The 22,774-nt window shown below is 37.5% G+C and overlaps 1 protein-coding gene and 1 long non-coding RNA gene across 12 annotated transcripts in view; one reads left to right on the plus strand and one right to left on the minus strand.

The window, feature by feature from the left end:
- The first annotated feature begins 262 nt into the window (after positions 1–262).
- LOC129360395 (LIM and calponin homology domains-containing protein 1-like) overlaps positions 263–22,774 on the plus strand; it is a 67,551-nt gene continuing 45,039 nt past the window's right edge. For all 11 annotated transcript variants that reach the window (XM_055030573.1, XM_055030572.1, XM_055030576.1 and 8 more), the window contains exon 1: positions 263–550. In XM_055030573.1, the coding sequence (XP_054886548.1) occupies positions 449–550 (102 nt within the window). In that variant the 5' untranslated portion in view covers positions 263–448. The remainder of the gene's footprint in view (positions 551–22,774) is intronic.
- On the minus strand, positions 1,158–6,317 carry LOC129360396 (uncharacterized). The gene is made up of 4 exons (XR_008606039.1): positions 6,232–6,317; positions 5,748–5,882; positions 1,776–1,916; positions 1,158–1,233 (listed from the first exon to the last, which is right to left on the minus strand). It is a non-coding gene; the product is annotated as an uncharacterized LOC129360396 (long non-coding RNA).

Raw genomic sequence — 22,774 nt, forward strand, 5'->3', positions numbered from 1 at the left:
AAGCCTCTGAAGAATAAGCGTGGCGAAAGCTTCCCCTCCCAATTTCCCTGACCGATTGAAAATGTCTCCAAATTGTACAAAAGTGAACGAAAATGTTGTGAACGTGGAGAGTTTTAGCTCTGTTCTTCATTCCTCTGCCGATCCAATATGCTTTCACAGAGTCTGTCTGCAAGCTGTTTTATTACGAAGGCTTCAAGCCTCAGGTCGGTAGATAACTCGTGTAACTTGACGCTGCAAACACTCCAGCAGGAGTGACTCTGTGAAGTGCACAAACTGGTTCGTTTGCCTGGCCGCCGGTGCTGCTGCTGCTGCTGGAACATCTACAGCGTCAACGGAAGGAAACTGCAACACTGACGCGACTCTTCACTCATTTCAGAGGAATATCGCGGCTTTTGCACATTTTCTTTAAGGCGTTCATACTTAAAGAGAAGAGCCGAGTCCTTCGTCCATGGCCAGTCCGGTTGCAGACCTTGGACAGTCTCATCAGCATCACCCTGTGTCGGAGTGGGCCGCCGACTCTGCGTTTCTGGAGGCTCAGAAATGGATCGAGGTGAGTTCAAACCCGAATGCTGAATCACCTCATCAGAACCTGCAGGTGTTTGTTGATATAGCGTGGCCTTTATGTAGCCTCCTGTTTAAAGTGCACTTTATTTGATTGTTTCTTCACCTGTTGAAATAAGAAATACAAAAAAAAAAATCCTTTGCAGGTTCATTGTAGCCGCATGCATAACCTAAATCCTAACTTTTACCCTTTAAACATAAGCTGAATATAACACCAATCGTATAGGAACAGTTTCAGTTATTTTGTCCAGGCCCTCCTCAAATTTGCAGAACGGCCTTGCTGTTGTCCAGTGGCTGTTTAAAGTGACCTGGTGCGTGTTTGGCTGAAAACAATGAATGCATCATGTGGAATGGATTTTTGCCCCATTGCAGGCCCAGTCAACAATAATCACACACAAGCGAGATTTTGTTCAGGGAGAATTTAAAGTTTGCCAACATCCTGCTGTCAGCTGACCTCTGGTCAAATCACAGCTGACTGATAACTGCTTCATGATTTTAACTTCTCTTATGAAGTGAAAATTAAAATGGAAACATTTTGATGAGGCATAGTTTTATTACCCTGTGGCATAAAACGTTTGACTGTCTTGGACCGTACCCGATGTTCTCTGTTCATGTGGCCTTCACGGTTGCCCAGTAGAACCTGCTGTCCGATGTGGTGAGACTGGAGTCCAACTTGGAATGAGACAGATAAAATACATTAACAGTGGGGAAACTTCTGGAAGTGAAGTGATTAAAAAAATACAAGAAACTCCACTGAAACATGCCTTCTTTTTGTTTTTTAGCTATTAATGTACCTAATCCACATGCCAAGGGAAAATCTAAGGCTTGTTGCTAGAATGCACTTTTTTTCTGATCATTTCCATCTTTCTCAGAGGTCTGATCAGCCAATTTTGATTTTAACAGATTTGATTTATTTTACAATTGTGACAAATGATCCCCAAGTTCCTTAAAAGATGTAATAGTTCTGAATCCAACAGAAAAAAAATAAATTACAAGCTTATTTCCAAATGCAAATTGTATGTCCCATTCACTTCTGGTTGATTGGTGCATCTCTGTTCCATATTTCTAATTTTGATATTTGTATATGCTCACAACACTCCATGTTATCTACATTAAAAAGACACAGATAAAAGTGTCAGGTGCCTTGCAGGCCTATTTAGCAACTCCAAACTCCTCAGAGGGCCATGTCACATCTTTAAAAAGCCACCACTGACCTAGAATTCATGAGGCTGAGAGCAGATCAGTGGAAGTGAACTGAAACTGCTTTTTTGTTGTTCTCCTCTCAGCTTTCTCCCTTGGGATCTGACTTCATTATCCCCACACACCAGCTGACAGTCACTCGCTCCTGATTGAACCTAAACACACAGTTTCAGTCAACATCCAGTTATATCCAACTGCTGCACCAGGTAAAATGTCAGCACCTGATGCAAGAGGTTATGCCAGCAGTTTCCCCAGTTTGTCATCTATTGTCACAGACAAATCAAACAATAGTAAACAGTTGAGTCTGGCATGTTTGGTTGTGTATCTTCTCAGCAGTTTGTTGAGATTGAAGCTAACTTTTGTTTTACGAAGGGTGTTTAGCTCACAGTTTGAAATTTTGCTCACATGGTGCAGACGTGACTGAGAAAGACATGCATGATTACTTCCTACAGCCATTGTGGAGCTAGTTCATGCCAAACATAATTAGGCTGACTTCTTTTTTCCCCCTTACATGGATCACCTTTTACTTATTTTGTTTTGGCAGGTGAGAATAATTTAAAACCTGCCATTCATCATCCAACCACACAGAGACCCCTGCATCTGCTTTCAAAGCCAGATTCGTGCCTCGCTGTCTGCCTGTCCTGGTGGTCTCACCATGGTTAAATCTTGAACCGATTCATGCTTCAACTGTGGGTTGTGTGTCAATTGAAGTAAAGCTGTGGCAGTCAAAGGGCTTGTCATGAACTACTGGGATGTGTCTTGCAAGGATTAGATGTGAAAATAATTTTTCACAGATGTTTGATGAACTCAACGATGGGAGGTTGACACAGACTTTATTTTTTGTAACAAAAACTATTACATTTCCTTTAAAATTACAAACAGAAAATCTAAGCATGATTAACAGTGAGAAAAACTGCCAATGGAGAAATGCCCTTATTGGCTAGAAATGAGCCAGACATTAATTGGCTATAGTGAGACTTAACCATTGATAAATGGGTTTGATTGCAGCCTTGCAATCAAACCCATGTTAACCTAGAATTTATGTAAACCTAGAATCGCTGGATTCTAGGTTTAACCTCCATGGCTGGGGCACATTGTGATGGCAAAATTATAACCAGAGCAACTTGTCGTTGGTCTGTTGTGGTCAGTAGCTAGAGAACAGCCGACGGGTTCATGGGTAATTCAGTCTTACTAATGAAGGAGTGAAGACTGCCTGTAGTCCAGTCCAGGAGCTGAACTACTATGGCTGATTATACTGAGGTGTTACACAGTGCATTACATTTGGACCTGCATAGCTAAAGGCTAGTCAGACTGCCTATGCTGACTCTTGTTTACTGCAGAAAACCCTAATAATGGGTGCATGAATATCAAAACTGCACCAGGAAGCAGTGGAGAAACGGCTTGGTCTGACTAAATACGTTTTCTTTTAAACTTGTTTGATGCCTAGGTGCCTTATTTACTTGGGAACAAATGGGACTATGAACAATACACCATGGGAAGATGACAAGAAAGTAGAGACACTGTGATACTTTTGCCAATCTTGGACTGGAAAACCCTGGACATCTGCCATTCATGTGGGTGTTATTTTGACACATCCCACCATCAAGTATTGTTGTATACTGCGTACACCCTTCGTAACAGTATTCCCTGATGGCTGTGACCTCTTTAAGCACAATAATGCTCCCTGTTACAAAGCAAGAATAGTTCAGGAACAGTTTAAGTACCACAACAATAAGTATGAGGCGTTAACATGGACTTGAAGTTCCCACAATTTCAATGAGTCTCACAACTTGCATGACATGAAGGCTTTGCTAACATGTTGGTTCTGAAAACTACAGCACACCTTCTAGGGCCTGTTGGCGTCCTTGCGTCAAAGGTTCAGGGATGTCTTTTAGCAAAAGGGTAGCTAACACATTATTAGACAGATGGTCATAATGTAATGAAAATGTTATGTTTGAAAACAATAATTATCGTGTTGAAATGACAAACTAGTCATGTAAAATATTCCTCAGCTACAACTGCTAGACAAAAGGCATACAGCAGCATTCTTTGGAACAATCCAGAACTGCAGTGAAGCATCGACACCTGCAATTATTACGTCTTTGATGGTGCTTCTTCACACTCGCAACCCTCTCTAATGATGGTGCTAAAGTTCCTCTGAACTTCAGAGGAGTCTGACTGGCCCTTTGAAGAGAGCAGACGCCCCCAGTTGGTCAGGTTGAATGATTTGTGTCGAACAGCCATGGGGTGTTTTGCTTGAACAGAAACCTAATGAAACCGCCTTATTGTGTCTTCTTTTCTCTGAAGCGTCTCAGTAGTTTGATGAATTGGCTTTTCTCTAACTGGCAGTTCAGACAAGTTCTGCCTCTAACAGAATCATGTGAAATTATAACAAATGACAGGTTGTGTCATTTCAACAGTTATGGAGATTTTTCTGAACTGAAGACAAATTTATTGCAAAACAGGCAACTAGAATTATTAGAAACAAATTAGAACAAGAAAAAATGCAAATTATGTAATGTTGTCTAATCCAAAACCTATACTGAACTGAAGCCCCAGAAATCAAGCCATGTTTTACTGGCAGCTTGATTACTGTTGGGTCCATTTAGCTTTCAGCTAAAAAATCTGTCTCAAAATGGGATTAGTCAGTCTGTTAATTTTGTTTGTTCAGATAGCTTTCAAACATGAGTTTGAGTGATTACAAAGTGGAATGATTTGATTTCAGTCTTAATACGTGATCAGCAAGGTGACATCTGTCTGGATTGGTTTGTTTGTTGGCTGTTCTCCAACACGTTCTAGTCTAAACAAGGTTTCTTGACTCAATGTTTTTTTTTTCCTGAGCATGTGTGAGCAGGTTGGGAGTCCCTTTTCCTAGCCAAGTAAATACACATTTGGAAACTTTGGAATAATATAAAGATGCCTGAACGGAAAAGTGATATTCTTGACATGCCAATTGACTCTGCTCTGAGCAGACAGGTCAGGCATGTTTAGAGATTATCTTCGATGTTTATATTACTGTGTATACTATATTTAGACTTACTGCTATTATAAACCCAATTATGACATACACTGATGGGGGAAAAAGGGTTGAAAATGAAAATAAGATGTGTACATTTTTCTCATCTTGGATTATACATCTATGCATTTTTATTGCCCTGTGACAGGATTTCATGTCACCTGTTGAAATTTGCTGCTTCCTGATCCAGGCCTTTGTCTAAGTAATTCTTGCTCTTTGTTAATGGACTTTGATCCAGTCTTTTGTTTTGGATCAGGTTGCTTGTTTCTGTCAGGATCTGGCAACAGCTCTGGCACAGTCTGTGCAAAACAGGATGAGTGCTGGCAAAAAGAGCTCACCCTTCTAGAGCAAAGGGGAAACCTGAATAACTCTCAGTATGATGATGGATGAGCACATAAATAATCAACCACTGCTAAATTGATTACTGATGTGCATATAAATAATCAACTTCTAACACCATAATCTAATGTGGATTAAGTGAACTCTCTACTTGACATTTGCATGCTTTCAAGCAACTTGTATCCACTAAAGATTTCTAAACATATTCTTCTTTTAAAAGCTATTCAAAATTATGTTTAGATATTTTGTTTTTGATTCTAAAAGCAAATTTGTCCGATTTGCTTTTAGAAGCATTTTTATTTTCTTTACACCGCTAAAACACTCTTTAAAATTCTTAAAGAACTGATTTTTATTTTCGAATTTTAAAGAATTCTTATAATACGTTTTATCTACACTCACCACTGATTGAACCACCAAAAACTCAAAAATTTGACCTTTCTTCAGTGAATGTACTACACAGGTTGCAAATCAAAACTTTACAGAAACTGGAAATTGGCCTTAAAATTTCAATCAGTTTTTATTTAACTGAAATTCTCTGAGGGCTTTATGAAAGACACCATTTAAGGTCTTGTTTGTTTTTTAAGTTAAACATTTTTCTCTAGTAGAACAAATTAAAGAAATTCACCGTTACTTTTTTTTCTATGGAAACGAAGAGGAGCCCAGATGGAGGGATGTCAAAGAAGGCGGACCATGATGCATGGTTGTTTACCAAGGCTGCCGTCCGCCCGGTGTTTAGTCTTCGTTGTTGACTCACACAAACTGTTCCCTGTGAGATGTAAAAGAATGCAGATATTTTTTCTGGTCAGATTGATAAGGTATCTTTTATGTTCAAATGTACACTTCAGTCACATTTTTAATTCATTATAATCGACTGGCTCTTAAGCTGTAATTAGAGGCTTGTTGTTGTTCAGGACGTTGTTTCCTTGAGCAGAGGTCGGCCTCAGAAAGCATAAAATCTTGAACATATCTACTTGGTTTGTTTATCAACTTATGTAAGCAAAAATCTACTTAAACATAAAATTTTCACAAATTCGCCCTCATTGTTGCAGTTGGTTAAATGATTTATTTGAGCTCAACAAACATCTGCAATTACTCTGTCTGTGTTTAGTTACGACCTGCTGCATGATATCATTTGCAGTTTCGGTTCTTTGTAATTTCAGCCTACAGAATGGACCGTAATGTTAAGGGTTGAGCTTTCTTGGCAGTTACCGTTGGAGTACTTGGGCTGCATTGCTATGACTACAAGCTGTTGAAGAATGTAATTTTAGAAGGAAGTGTCGGTCTGAGAAGGATTTAGGCAACTTGAAGGATGCTCCATTCATCACTAGTGCTCTTATGAGGTTTAGACCCATGATGTACAAAGACATCCCTACCTTTACCACCATGATTTATGAAATCAGGGTGTGCATAGTTTTTATGTTCTCTAAAATATTTAATCATCAATTTGTAGTGTTTTTCATGTTGTTGTTTAAGGTAGCACTTCTTTGTTTTCAGAATTGCAATGTTTGATTTAAAATAAGATTAATGAAAAACTGTGTTGAAGACCAACATTTGAAACATAGTATTTAAGAATAAATGTTTAGTCTGCTAGGAGTGTCATTTTTTCAATGATAACAGAGAGCAGACGACAGGAATTTGCATCTTCGAGTACACATTAACATGAACCAGACATGGACTCTGTTGAAGATCTGAGCTAGCAGTTAGTTGTTATCATTTCCTAAAATGTGTTTTTTAAGTAACTATTATGAGTCACGGAACTGGAGAAAATTATCTCAAGAATTATTAATTTTTTCTTCCAGTGCATAATGTTTATTCTGCACAGCTGAGCTATGACGAATAATAATGTAGTGTGAGCTGAAGGATTGGTCATTGGAGATATTATTATTATTATTATTATTTTTGTCTTAAGTGTTGTGCAGCTCAAATAGACTTGTGAAAGTGACAGATGAAAGTTAATTCTGTGGCAATCACCAACTCACAAATGCAAATTTCTGCCCGCCACTCAGTAAGAATCTGTCAATCTTTTCAAGTTGTGTTGCAAATCACTGCTATCTTGACACAGTTGAATTAGTGAAAATGGCACCACTGAGGAAACGTGTTTGAAAGATATCATCAACTTTTATCTGCAAGTACCAAACTAGATCTTGCGTTAGAGCTCCTTTTACACTGGTTGTAAAAGACAGAGAAGAACACAACCCACCCAGACAACCACTGGCAGAGAGCCACATGGGTGTAGCATTATTTCTTCTTCAGAAACCATTTCCTTCTGAATTTCTGTATAGGGACACAGTGCAGGGAGATTTATTAGTTAGACACCATTCTGACCTCTCAGAGATAGTGATTTGTACTGATTATTTTTCTGGCAACTATATCCTGTATTATATTAGACAGCAAATGGACATTTTCCCCCAGAGTTGATCTCATAAAAACAGAAAAAAGTCTGCAATTGTAATTATTTCAGCAAGTTTGATCAGGACAAAGTGTTAGTAGTTTGTAAAATGATAGTAGTTTGTAACTTGAGCTACAACATTTTTATTTTTAGTTGTAAATTTCCACATAAGTTACGTACATTAAGTAGTTTGTTTCATAGTTATCCTTATGTTGTTGGGGGTTTCAGTTTTTCCTCGACTGTAATGAGAATTGCTTTCTTTAATTGTCTGCTTTTGTGGCTTTTTGCTCCTGTGAAGCATCAGAGTGCAAGTTTGAAATCAACATTTGCAAATATTCTCACTGAGCTCACAAATCAAATGCAAATCAACGTTTGACCTTTTCACCCCTTTCATTTGACTTCTTTTTGGTAGTTTATGGGAACCAGTAAAACTGCTCTTTCCAGTCCTTTTTCAGTTAATGTTTAGCTTATGAAACATGGGGACACATGTCGATGTTAGTCATATTTATCACTTCTTAAGTTGATCAAAACCTATGAACAGCAGATTTAAATTTATTTCTGTAATTTAATAATTTAACATTTTTAAATCAAATGTAGAGATCTCTTGGCCTCATTATGTTAGATGCAAGAAAATGAGAGTGTCAGTCTATTTCAGTGGATGAAATGCTTCTGAATAAAGTGCAAAACTGAAATTATTTGTACAGTACGATTTTAGACTTGTGTGGATCACAAATCTAACATTTATGATTCACACACAAATTATTGAAATGCATTCAATACTTTGAATGCATTTTAAATAATGCTTATCTAGCTCATGTTGATTCAGTGACATTTTGATGGCAGTAATTGGTAAACCAGTGAAGCATTGCCTCAATGTAACAGTTGGAAAGGATGATGTCTGTTCTACCTGTAGCTGACTTTTTAAATGATTTGTTCTCGAAGAGCCTCCAGATAAAGCAGTGAATTGAATGGTTGCTGTTCATGTTCAGTAGAAGCAATGTGGATGTTTTAAAGCTCTATCTGTCTGACGTAAGGAAGGTTGACCTTATTTGGTGACGTCTCCAGGTTCTTCATTTCACAACCAAATATATTTAAACTAGGTGGTTGCTGGACTTGGTGACAGCAGCGTTATTCTGTTATTCTCATCACAACTTAGACAATAGTATTTCTGGAAAAGTTTTTTATATATTTCAAATGAATTGTTCTGGCCACATTAGATGTCACATTTTGCCAGGATGTATAAAAGCCTTAAACTATTTTATTGATTGCAGTAGTGATCGAAGTGGAAAAATATAGAAGGTTAAGAAAATTTGTCTTTAACAAAAATGACAAGTGGCACAGCTAAAATATCTACTAAATAAATAAAACTAAACATTTTTCTTTTATTTGTACATTCCTTTTTATATTTGTCAGATGTTCTGTGGCATTTTAGTAATCCAGTATTTTGGGTGATGAACAGAGCATGGCACATGACGTACACTTTTCTTTCAACCATTGAACAGAAGGCTGGATGAGCATCTTGAACATTTCATTATTATATTTTTCTACTGAATTTAAATACAAATCTGATGAAATCTACCAGAAAACTTTAGAAATGGTGTAGGATTTTTCTCTCTCATCACTCCGGATGTCTGAAGCTAAAACTACATCTGTGAACATGTATCAAGTTTTTATTATGACAGATTGATTTCCCTCCTATTTCTCTCCTTGATTCCTCCTGCATGACCAAATTAAAACAGTAAAAAATAAAGATCAATTCAATTTTTAAATGCCTGTGAAGAACACAACCCACCCAGCATGTCATCTGCTCACTGTTTGTGTGTCTGTGGGTACGCCTCAGAGTGTGTGTCTCCTGTCTGATGTCTGAAGACTGTCTGTGACAAGGTGAACAGAGTCATCTTGTTCAACTGCTGTGTGTGTGTGTGTTCATGCTCTGAAAGAGAAAGCTTTCAACAAGAGAGATTAAAGCAGGCTAGCATTCAAACTGTGGTGCAGCACTCACACACGCACACACAGTGCCGTCTTAAAGAGAGGCAGCCGGCCGTGTGCCAGGCTGCACAGTCATTCTCTGCAGGGAAGCTGTTAGGTAGGGTTGTTACTTAGCACGCTTAGAAGTAAATCTAATAAAAGGGTCACCCTGAGAATGAACTGATAGGCGACAACACATAAAGTGCCTTAGTGTTAGGCTTTGATCTTTTAAGCCTAAAAACATTGGAAAAACATTCTTCTGAAAATAATTAATACAAGAGGGACATTTTTGGCTTTTTTATTACTTCATTAAATTAGTTTTGGGTTTTGAAGAACCCAAAGTGCTTTGGGAATCAAGCTATCTAAACAGAGATAGAATAAAGAAGCAAGTTAAGTTTTGAAATGATCCACATTAATTTAATGCTGATTTCAGTTTGTGGTGATTTTTATACTGCTACAAGAGTAGCAGTATAAAAATCGATAACAATCTATAAAATCTATAACAACCTATAACATACAGGTTGTTATAGATCATTAATTAACTTCAGATCTGTAACATTAACAAGTCAAATGGAAGTTTAAACATAAGAATATGCACATCTCTGACAGAAGTATGGTCTGTGGTTGACAACTTTAAATAAAAAACACCAACTCTGAAATCACCATTAACTCCTTTTACTAGCTTGGACTGTTAAGAAGTATTACAGGGAATCTTAAGGAAGCGCACAATGTCACAATAACAACCAGTTGGTGTAAATTACTATAACCCAAACAAGGAGAGAATCATTTACTTCCCCTTCTCCCATGAAATTGGACAAGAAAATAATTGTTCATGTGATGACCCTTTAGAAGGGGAGTCCAAGTCAACTTTAAATTCAATGTTATGGTGGCTCAATTAAGTTAATTGCTAATGTCTGCTATTTTGGAAATGCATGTAGTACAAGATCATGTTTAAGCATTCATAAAGTGCAATTAGCATTAACAATGACAATATTTTCACTGGAAAGTTACTACATACTGCAGTTAAGACATTAACTCCTCATAACTTTACACCAAAACCTCACTTCAAAAATACAGAACCAACTCTTTATCTATGACTTTCACAAGTTTTAAGTACAGTTAGCATTATGTTTGCTTTTTTACCTGAAACCTAAATCTGCTTGCTCCTTTGTTTTCACCAGTGCCAAAAGTTGGTTGAAAGTCGACCTACTTGAGTTACAGAGTCGTAATTCTTTTAGGCTTTAGTGGGAACACAAAAGCTAAGGAACAAGTAAAACCTAATTTATCTGTCTTTGTAAAAGGAGAACTCACCACCATTCTCTTAAAGGAGAACAAAGTTGATTAAAAGCATCTTCATAGTAAAGCTATTCATGCCTTCTTCTTGTTATTTACTGGCCTTCTTACTTGTGACAGGAAAAGTAGGGCCTCTGGAGCTGTTTTGAGTTGTTTCTTTGAACACACTACAGAGGAAAAGTGTTTACGTTCTAGTTGAACACCCCGCTTCTATTTAATTAAACAGGAGCAACAAATCAAAAGTGAGCCAGAAATATGTTAGGTTACATAAGCCTTGTTGCTCTACGTCACTTGTCTTGTAATCTGCCAAAACTATTGATTGTCCTCATTTACAGGCTGGGTGGTCACATTGCCTGCCGCTGATTTAATTCTGGATTTATGCATTCATGTAAGGACTCTTACATTTTGTATACAGGTCAGTTCAGAAGCTATAATTAAACATTTGCAAATGTGCAAGAACTCTTCTTTTGCTGCTGTTATGAAATAGTATTGTGGATATGTACCCTTGCCATCAGCTTAAAGTCATTGCATTATGTGTTATTCTGAAACCTTTTTCTATCCTGAGGTGCATGAAGCTTTTAACAGCAGATAAATGGGACCTTTTGAGGGAAAAGGCAGTGACTGATGTTTCATCACCATCCAGGGGATGTTTCTAATTAGGTCATGCAGGATGAGCTGGTTTCCTAGTTTTCTAAGCCGGCACTCTGGGGAGCTGGACTCTTTCTGACTGCCAAGAGATTAAGTGAAACGTGACTGACAGTCATAAAGCTGTAATGTGAGAATTGTTTAAGAAACACAGCGGCTTTTATCAGAATATTGGAAGTATTACAAATGACTGAAAAGAACAGAAACAAAACATGTCTCTTGTGCTTACAGATCTTGAAAATCTATCCTTCCCACCCATTCCCTGAATACCTTTCAGATTGTTGTTCTTATACAACACAATGTTGGCAAAAGTTGAAAGTGACAGGCTAGTGATAGAAATACAGAGGGGTTAGTTAAAACCTAGATATATTAAAAACTGAGCATTTGGAGTTGTTATAAAAATGATTGATATGAAGTACTTTGATGTTTTATTTTGAGTTAAATAATCAAGTCATTTACAGGACTCTGGAGGACTTGACTGCATGCTGAGGAGGTAATTCAGCTATTAGCTTCAGGTGTGTTGGATCATTGACACATCTTGATGCTCCTGGATACCAGCCTTTAATGCCTGTATAAAGTTTTCAAGTCGATCAAAGGGTCCTCAAATTCAGATGCTCCATGCCTCCTTCTCTGTTTTTATTACTTTTTCATTAAAGAGTTATAGCACCACTTGCAGGCCTGGAATAGTTACAACAGCTATTTTAAGCTTGTTTTCATTGTCTTCATGTAGAAGTCACTTCTTTTAGAGATTGTATGTTCAGAGAAATCTTGTAGGAACAACATAAATAATGGGTATACAGTTTTCATCCAGATAAGCCTTTTCTGTTTGTTGGCTGTTGAAACAAAAAGCTAAAGTAGAAGGCCGTCTTTTTGAATTGGAGAGGTTTAGATGACTCAGGTTTGTCATGAATGGAAGCTTTTTGAACTGAGTGGGATTGCTTTCATTGTTCCTCACACAGTGTGTCATACACATTACTCTGTGCCCACTGCGTCCAACATTCCTAAAACCCCCTCGTCCTCATCCCATTCAGACAACATCACACACATGCACGCTCTCACACACAAATACTGGCTTCACCCCATTAACAATGTGTGCAGCCATCAGACTCTGGGAAGTGACACAACTGTTTCTCAGATGACCAACACTTGCCCAAACTACCCTGCATGATAACAAAATATACATACACTTGTTTTATATTAATGCAGGCAGATGGCATCTTTTATAAAAGGATGGAAAAAAGGTTTTATCTGATCATTTTTAACTTTATCTTGAAATGGCATGAAAAATATAGCAAAATAAAAACATCCATGCATCTGTGTCATGAATGAAAAGGAGGAGAAAGATGTATAAATGTTACTATATTTGCCCTCTATACTTTCTGCTTTCATGTTTTGTTTTGGTGAGGAAATGAAAAGGTTTATAAAATGCATAATTTTACTGTCTTTGCTGACCAATTTGACCATATTGAAGACATGCACTGGATTTGATCAGGTCTACATCTAGTTCAGATCTTTGTAATCTGGCTTTCCATACGCTTAAAGAAGGGGTCAGATAGTGTCAAGTTGTTGTAATAGAAGTGAATCTACATTTCTGTTTGTAAAATCTATGAAACTATTAATGCTCTAATAATATCTTCTTTTCTGATCTTAAAGCTGCTTGATTGTACATTGAATTCAGATTTCCTGCTTGATGTTTTTTCTGCACTCAGGTATGCATAAGCTACATTAAAAGTGAAGAGGATAAAAGCTTCTTTTAAAATGACTTGGACAGTGGAAGTCCTGTTCTCTGGAACTGCAGAAGGTCAGGCTGTGTGTAGCGGCAGCAGCAGGCAGAGGTCTCCTCAGGCTTCTTCAGAGCTGGTTCACTGCCAGCCCTGCAATTTAGGAAGCTTGTTTGTTGAAAACTGGCAGCAGTTTAACTTTGGCAGGCCTTTTAATATTTCACATTGATTGACTAAATGTTCTCTAAAGGTGCTGTTTTTTGTTCTTTCTTTGGTTTTTCCTTGATATTATCTGCAAAAACTAGTATTTAATCACAGCAGATAAGAAGAATATTAATATTAAAAGAGTAGGCCTTGACAAGCAGTAATGTCACAAACATGTCAACTATTCAAGGGAAGAAAGGCCCAAGTTATAAATCAGTATTGCATCTAGATGCAAAAGACAACTTTGGAAAATGTGTTTTGAAGTTAGTTTATTAGAAACTTCTCAGCATCCTTGTGTCATGTCTTTGCCAGCAGCCATTTTGTACATTCATGAACATGCATATCAAAATTACTCTTTTTGAATCACCATGCAAGTGTGGAGAAACTATTATCTATAGGCCAAACTCTGAATTGATGGTTTTTCTACATTTAATTAAGATCAAGAATACTTGGGCACAAACCTGAAAATAGTTTCTTTGCTAACATGCTAATATGTTATTGATTCTGAATACATCCATTAATTTGCTGTTAAGCAGAGTCAAGTAAGATAGCTGAATATTAGCTTATGTGTACTTGAAAACAAAGCACAAAATGTGAAACTGCCCTAAAAACAAAGCTTGCTGAGAAATTGCTACTAGCATTGTTCATTAATACCAGATATTTTAAGCTTGAGGCTTCTTTATTATATTACAAAATTTTGAGGAAAGCTCAAAATTATGTCAACAAGGTCAATAAAAGACTGCCAACAAAATACAAACAGGGGACTTTTTGTTTTGTAGTTGTACATTTGAGGGCCTTCATCTTCATCCACTTCTGGAGTTTTAGATAATCACTAATCCTGACTGTAAATCTCAGCCCAAATTAAAACCCCAACAACATTATGCTGTATCATTGAAACTGTCACATGCCCAGTAAATACCACATTGCCAACCCTCTCCCAAAATGCAGAGGCAAATAAGAGGGCAATAAATATTGTTGATTAATGTCAGTCCTGTTTCATTCATCAGACCGGCACTGATACATCAAAACATGTTTAAAATGTTTTGATGTATAAATATAATGGCATTTTATATTATTGCCATTATATTGTGCATCCCTAGGAATGCATTTGAGAAACAAGTCTTGTTTGATCATTTAGTTAAACTGTTACCTGAAATGCATAAAACCTTAAACAGCTACACACAGCAGCAGTCTTTGTTGGGATTCTCAAGAGGCCTGAGAAAGCTTAGAACTCATTAATGTTATAAGCTTTGTAGCAGTATATACTAATCATGTCTACTGTCTGAAATTGTTATATGGTATTTTGACTGCAGTTATCTTCTGGAAAGCTTACAAAGTGATAACACAAAACAGACTATTTAGTGCATGTAAACTGTCGTTTGTCTGAAATATTTAGGCTTAACATTCCAAAGCTTGAATGTGTTTTTAGGAATGCTCAGTCCTGTTAAATTCATTGTGTTGATGAAACCAAGTTGTAGATTTTTTAATGTTGATTTCTATTGGACAGAATCACCTTAAATGTCATTAAAATCTGTTGTAATAACCTGAATAATGCCCTGTTTTGATGTTGCTGTTGACAGAGAATGTCAGTGAAACTCCTGATAAGACCTGCTCTGTGAGGATATGAAGAAAGTGCATGTAAGAACATGCAGACGGGGGAGAAAAGAATTTTTTCATGCTGACAGATTAGGGGGTTTGGTTTGTTTTGACTTGTGTACTTGCCTGGCTGTCTGAAGTTGACAGTATAGAAAGGAATCTCATTTCTATTATTGCTGTTTTTAATAAACATCCAGGGTCTGTTGCCAGGATACTGATCTGACCATTGTGCCTCTTGTGAATAAACTCTAAATCCAACTTTTAATACCCAGGAAGAAATGTCAAGTCAACACATTTTTACTACAATTACTCTATTTTGAGCCTGAAGCATTCTCAGGTCACTAGTATAGCTTACAAATACAAGACAAAGAAGTGAGAGCAAAAGACAAAACAGAGTAGGCAAGTTATTTGAAATTTCATATAGACTCAGTATTTTCACCACTTGATCAAAGTTTATAACCAAATATGGGTCTAAATATGAGTTTCTTGTCATGTTCTGTCAGCAAATTGTTTCCACACACTAATGACTGCCTGGTGGCAAAGGCAAAGTGTTTTTTTGTTGTTGTTTTTTTACACCTCTGAATGTGGCAGAGGGACAAAAACAAGGCCTGTTGCAACACTCCATCGCTGTAGAGATTGGTCATAATAAGACAGACATTTTAAAGTTCTTAAAGATCCTGAATTGACAGAAAAGTCAAGTGATCCTGAAAACATTCACATGCACTTCATAAATCCAACAGTCTATCTATGAAGACTGATCCTGAGCCCAAAGAAGACTCTTGATGCTGACTGTGTCCAATTACTGCACGACCATGTCTGAAATGGAAGGGCTTAAAGAAAAAAAAGCGAAACTCGACTGTTTCAGGCATAACCTGCACAGGCAGTTAGCGGTAACTGCTGCTAATATTGCAGCAGTTATCATCTTGACTATAGGTGTTTGTCTATACGACAAGACAACAGTCAGGTCATCCAGGAAAATAACATCTCTCTTTTGAATCATCCTGCATGTTCACTTTTGCGGCTGGATGGCAAGGGAGGTTTTAAAAAATGGTTGTTATAACATGACTATAGTTGTCCTTGATGATGCTAGTTTCACCATATGGAGTAACACTCTCATATGTCTACTGAAAAAGATTGCATCATGCAGGTTACTGCCAATGAGCTGTGTATGGACTAGGTCAACATGAGGGCGCCTGCTTGTCTGTCAGGTTTGACTTCACTCCTTGTGTGACCACTGGGGAGATGTTGTTTTGTGTGTCAGGAAAGCTGTCAGCAGGATATTGGAGTCTAGGGGAAGCACATGGAAAAGCCCCGCTGCTTAAGTAGCTTAGCTCAGAGAACCCGTGTCGATATCGAGGATCTTTGTTTCCTATCCGGGTTCTTGAAGAGCCTGTCTCTAAAATCCTGTCAGGTATGAGAAAAATGGTGAAGTTGTACTTTTCTGTGGACTCCATGAGTTGGTCAGTGTGTATTCCTTACATTGTAGCATCTGCTTACTGTCGTTCCAAGGAGCAAGGTGAAACATCTGGTTCATTTTAAAATATTAATAAAAGTATAACTATTGCAGTGGTTCTAGTAAAGGTGTTAATGCACAAGAATGAAAGTTAGTGAACTGCTAACTGTCGTAAAGTCATAAGTGAATGAGAAGTTGTGATTTAAAAAAAAAATCAAAAATCAACTCAAAGAGCAAATATAAAACTTTTATACCACTGAGTAAAATACCTAATATCTGTTTGTCTGCCACTCTGCTTTGTGAAGTAACATTCACAATCTGACTAAAGTTAGCTATTCCTTTCTTTAATACATTAATGTCTTTTTTTTTTCATTTCCAGAAAAATTCCCAAATAGGTTTGTACACTTTCTTTAGCAAGGAAAAGGTAGATTTTCCAAGTTTAATCAGAATAAACGACTGGCAGTTTGCACTGGTTTTTCACATTTTGTCAACTAAAATTGCAGTTGATCAGCTTCAAGCGGGTTTTCCTGAAGGATCGCCCTGTATTTACCTTCATCCATCTTCTAGAGGTGTACATTAAAATCATGGCTCAGCTGGTATTCGGGTTCTAAAGTCACAACAGTAAACAAAGAAGTCTTGTCATTTTTTTAAAAATTAGATTTTATTTTGGTATAAAACAGTGTTCGAGTCTTCAAGGACCTCTACATGTTTTAGGCATTTCCTTTCTCCCACACACCCGACCTGAATAAGTGGGTGATTAAGAGGTGTCTGCACCAGTTGATGACATGCAGAGGAGGTCATGCAATCACTTGAATAAGATGTTCTGGAACAGAGACACAACTAAAATATGCAAGGCAGCACCCTGATGACTGGAATTGAGAAACTCTGATTTAAAACTTAAAAATGTGAAAAGTGTAGAACTGACTGGAGAGTCATTGGAGTTTTTTTTTTCTTTCCAATAAATGTAGCAGTATGAGCAGGTGTACCCACTGCCTGGATAGATAGACACAGATAGATAAGATTATACAATAACATAACAGCTTTTTAAATCAAACTGTGCCCATATTTGAGAATGAACCTTGTTTAAATCTATTTGGCATTGTGTTGGTATTTTGACAATCTAGAGTACCAATTGTATCTGAACTCTGCACAGCAGCTGTTGGGAAAATCCCAGTTCATCAAGGGGATTCCTCCCACTTGCATTGTAGGAGAGTTTAGGCTTATCTGATACTACCAATCTTGATGGAGTGTTTTGGTCATCAGCTTATTTTCTCCAGTACCAGTGACCTTTATTTTCCATCTGAACTTGTTTCAAGTGAGCAATTCAGTTCAGAGCAAACTTATTGCTTTTAGAAAAATGATTCAGTTAACTTTTTTTCCATAGTGTGGCAATATGAGAAACTTATTGTTCCCAAATAGAATTTAGTGTTAGCCAGGCATCTTCCCTGTTTTGTTTTTGTTATCACTTTTTAAAGTGGGACTACAAAATGTTGCATTCTGTTCAGGTAGAAAGCAAGTCTGTAATCATTTGACCATCTACCATTTTTGGATTTTATGCGATGAATCACCACGTTTGGCACAACAGATAGCTTTCAGAATTTGTACAAATAGCTATCTAAAAAATTGGTGGGTATTAAAAATAAGTTGTAATTCACAAGCGGAAAACAAAGTCTGTCCTCTGTAATAATTTATCAAAATTTTCCCTGGCGACTGCCTGCCTAATCTAAAACCAGGAAGCCCCTCCTTTGTCCTTCATGCCCCAAGATGTCAACCCATGGGGGTAAAATGTTAGAAGGAAACGTGGTGGCAGAGAACGGCACCAATGGAGACTTGGAGTGCAGTTAATCCACAACAAAAACATTGTTCCACCTTCTAATCAGGATGTAAACGGGACAGACAGTCTAGAAAGCTGACATTTAGATGAGGGCTAGTCCATGTCAGTCACAGGAAATTTGTCTTGTTCAATCACCGGAGCTTATCAAAAGTAAAAGGGAAGGAAAGGGATAAAAAAAGGAGCTGGGTTTTGGAATTCAGGCAATTTAAGCTCCAAGGAAAACAGATTTGTAAGAGGGAGCAGCCTCTTCTGATAAAATGCCAGTTGTTTGCTATTGATATATGTTATAGGTCTTTAAGTAAAATCCAGTTCGTATTTCACAAAGTTAGAAACTCCATTTTAATTTAAGGCTGTTGTTTCTGAATGCCCAAGCGGTTCTTACCCACGGTCCAATAGCTACATAACACCAGTGAGTGAGACAGAGGACAAATGGCACAGACTAGCATGTGAGGTGATGTGGGAGTGTGTGGTAGACGTGTTAAGTCTTCAAAGACTACATGTGATAAAAATCACAAGCAATAAAACATGAGCCTGTTTTTTTTTTGTATTTTGTTCATATAGAACAGTGTTGTAACATCTCTTGAATCTGCATGCAGAAACTGCAAATTATCTGTAGTTTTATTAAAAAGGCATGAAGTTAAGTTCAAAACCTCCTTTTGGAAACATCTTCCTGGCTCCAAGTGACAATTCTTTAAACATCAGAGAGTAAAACCAAGTTTCTGTATTTTCTCCATGAATTGAAAATCTAATCAGTATGTTCCTTTTGACAGATGGACTCATCTCCAGAGACAGATGTGTGACACCAAAAAACTATAAGAAACCATTTTCCTGCAGCTTGTCGCTGATCACAGACCAGTAGTCACAGAACTCTGGAGTCCAGAATATGCTTGACCATTACTTTATTATGTGGTGATAATTTTATTGCTGATTATAACTATGTTTGAATATTTATTTTTACTGCAAACGTCTGCTGACAACTGAACCGTAAATACAGCGATGAAATCAGTGTGTCTTGCTGAGTAGGAGAAATTCATGACTAACCGGGGCTTGTGTAAGGTTTCCCACGCCAGCTGACTCTCACAGGATCCACTGTGTGCCTGGGAACATTTGTGCTTTTCTGGTAAAAATGAGACAGTGACAGCAGAAAGATTCATTTGTTTGTGTTTCTTAATACATAAAAGCAAGTTGATCTTTTTGAAGCAGAAATAAATGTACTTTTTATTCTCCAAAATGGAGAACAGATTTCAGTGTTGTAAACTTTTTTTATGGACCATAAACTCTGAGCTCACAACACTTTTATTGAGCCTTTCTGTTTTTAATAACCCTAAGAAAATCATTTCATTTACAGAAGCCTTCAAAGTGTAAACACTCTTATTAAAATGTGATGTTTTGTGATGCCTGTCAGCATTCAATAGTGCAGCCTTTTGATGTTTCAGACTCAACCAGATTTGTACTCTGTCTTGTCCACATCTGTGGAAATATCACTAACTTGCCAGAATATCGTCCAAGTTAACAACCTTGCTTTCATTGTATCGTACATGCTGATTCAAATCCGATCAATAATGTGACTCATTGCTAATTATATATTTTTGTAATTGCTGTCATCTATCCCCAAACCACTCCAACAAAGTGAGCAGTGGTTGCAGCAGGAGGAGATGTCTGCAAAAACGTCAGGAAGACAATTTGGCAACATAAATCATAAAGAATGCAAAACATCCAGAAGAAAGCATACATCTAGAAGTTACTGTATATCATTATTTAACTAATAATTAGAGAATTGTTTGTTGTTCTCTACATAACAATAATGGCTGCTGCTTGCTTGGTGTGATTGGCACATTCTAATTTATCCATTAATCCTTTAGAAAAGTGTTTTATAATTGTCCCACACATATGTACTTATGTTGTCTTATGTTAGAAAATTATGTAATACTTTGTAGCTGGATACTGAATGGTTAATTTAGATTTGTTCTTTTGATGATGACTGTTTTTCTTGCACTTCATGGTGGTCTTTCAAGATGAAAGCTGATATAATCCATTAAAGCAGGAGCTCTTTAAGGCAGGTTAGACCTAAATTCTCTTCTGTCATCAAGTAGGTTTAGATGCATCACAATGTATTGTCTTCCTCTGGGATTAGTCTGTCACAGCCCAGTGATAATTCCACTATCTAATACTATGGTGATTACATTAGATAAACCTCTCATACATGTGATGATCCCTGTATCCCAGTTCACTTTTGTTCACTTTCTCTGGCCTGAGCAGTGAACCTTTATTTGGACTCAGCGTGTCTCACGGCTTCAGGAGTTCACATGCTGCCTTTAAAGTCATCCATCTTGTATCCCGCCTAAAAGAAAACATGCTGACAAAAATGGCTGTATTGAATGATTAAGTACTTGCTTTATGTGTGGTCCATTGGGGGTCTATTAATTTTTTGCAAGTCAGTGTGTGTGTGTGTGTGTGTGTGGGGGGGTGTGTGTGTGTGTGTGTTGGAGTGGGGGTTTGGGGGGGGGGGTGAACATTCATCTTCAACAATCTTTGTGCAAAAGAAGCTGGTGATTTTAGTACCAAAATAATTCAGCAGGCATAATCAGAAAATCTCTGGCAATTTGAGAAAATCTTGGAATAAGAAAAAAAACTTACAACTAATTTTGCCTTTCAGACACACATTTTATGTTTTCTGTAGTGGTTGTAAAAGGTGGTAGGAGACTGTTTTCTCAGGGAGAACCCAACAAGAGTTAATAAAAATGTACTGTTTCTACTCACCGATTCCAGTTGTATATCTGAGGTCTGTTCTGCTGACTTCAGGCACTTTATTAGGTACAACTTTTAAATTGTTGGTCAATAACCAGTCACATGACAGCAATACATCCAGGTAACTTGGTGCAGTATAAACCAAACATGAGAATGGGAAAGAGAGGAATTTAAATAACTTGGATGAGAAATTATTAAACACTGCTGATAAACTGTGATTTTCATCCATAGTTATCTATTGGATTAACAGAATAACCCACAAAAGAGAAAGTATACAGTGAGTGGCAGTTGGACCAAAACGTCTGATTCAACCAGGTAACCATTTATTAAAACCGATAACAAGTGGCATACTTTCAATGTACTGCTGTGATTTAGTTAAATTTAGTCATGCTGACCTTAAAACTAAACCAAAAATCAAATCTCAAACCAATTTAAGCAAGAAGATGTAAAGATTTTTCAGGTTAAATCTGTAGTCAGTCCTGGACCTTGACTCACCAATTTCTCATTGCCCTTCCCTTTTCAGAAGGTAGATTTCTGAGGAATCAAATGCTTCCATGAAAGACCCCCACAGGGGTGGCAGTGGTGACCGTTGAGAAAAGGTCCAGATGACTGATTGTAGGCAGATACCACTCCTGACCTGTGGCTGAACTCGTTGGAGGTTTAAGTGTTGGCTGGATCCCCTCTAATGCTCCGTCACAAGGACCACTCATGCAAACCCTCTGATCTGAATCGATGATGCATGTGAAAATGTAACACATTTATAGTTAGTTCTGTGCCACAAAATGTTTTGGTTTCTGGTAATGAAAGCAACAGGAAGTTGTTTCTGGAAATAAAACACTGGATGTCTAATCACAAAGCCAGAAAGCTGTTTGTGTTTCACCCCGCTGCTCATTTTATCAGCTTTGTGTCCTATGTTAGCAGGCTGGACTCCCTTGTCTTTGTTTTGTTTTTTTAGAACCAGAAGCTTTCACAGTTCCAGATCTTGCCAAGATGAATTAACAAGATTATTGGCTGCTGCCCAGAAGATGTGTTTACGTGCGTTCTGTGATTTATGTGTGCTTTGTTGGATTATGCAATACACTTAACTTGTTGGGCTTTAATGCAGAATGCGTTTGACTGCAAAGCAGGCATGTGGATTCAGAGCAGGCATGGTGCTGGAAAACAGGCCTGTTGGGGTTGAGAGCAAGTTTCTGTTTATGTTCAACAGCCTTTAGGCTCACAATGTCAGATCTGCAAAAGGCCTAGCCTCAGGGGCCTTGAAGTAACTAGAGTTTTCGTTCCCCAGGTCAAGGAGTCCCAGCCATTCTGAATGCTTATTGGTGTCCAATTTGGTTTAGGTAGCTGTAAAGTTCTGGGTTTCTCAGGTTACTTCTGTCTGTTTTCATTGAATGGTCATCATAATCAAAGAAATGAAGTGATCTGTTTCTGACTGGGAGCAACACTCTGGAGTCATGAACTCTGTGGCTATTCAACAGAAAAAGTTTTGATATTGTTATATTGATTGAACGATCTGTGTTGCATTTAATTTTTTCTTGACATCCTTCCAGCAAAGACAATTGGGAATCTCAATCAGATATGAACCAACTGTAGAGGAGCAAGGTGTCTGTTTTGTGATTTATATTTTATCAAAGTGATCTGAATCACAAACCCTCCTAGGGAAACTGGATTTGTCAAAAGCTTAGTTCTGCAAAGATTATTTGTGTTTTCCTAAATCAGCAGCGCGTTCATTTCCTTGCAAATGCCAGAGTGAAGGGAACCGCTGCTTCATAAGAAGGACTTTGGTCTAGACATGAAGGTTTCCCAAAGG

Source organism: Poeciliopsis prolifica, unplaced genomic scaffold (genome assembly GCF_027474105.1).
Source record: "Poeciliopsis prolifica strain line A6 unplaced genomic scaffold, Auburn_PproV2 SCAFFOLD006, whole genome shotgun sequence".
Taxonomy (NCBI): domain Eukaryota; kingdom Metazoa; phylum Chordata; class Actinopteri; order Cyprinodontiformes; family Poeciliidae; genus Poeciliopsis; species Poeciliopsis prolifica.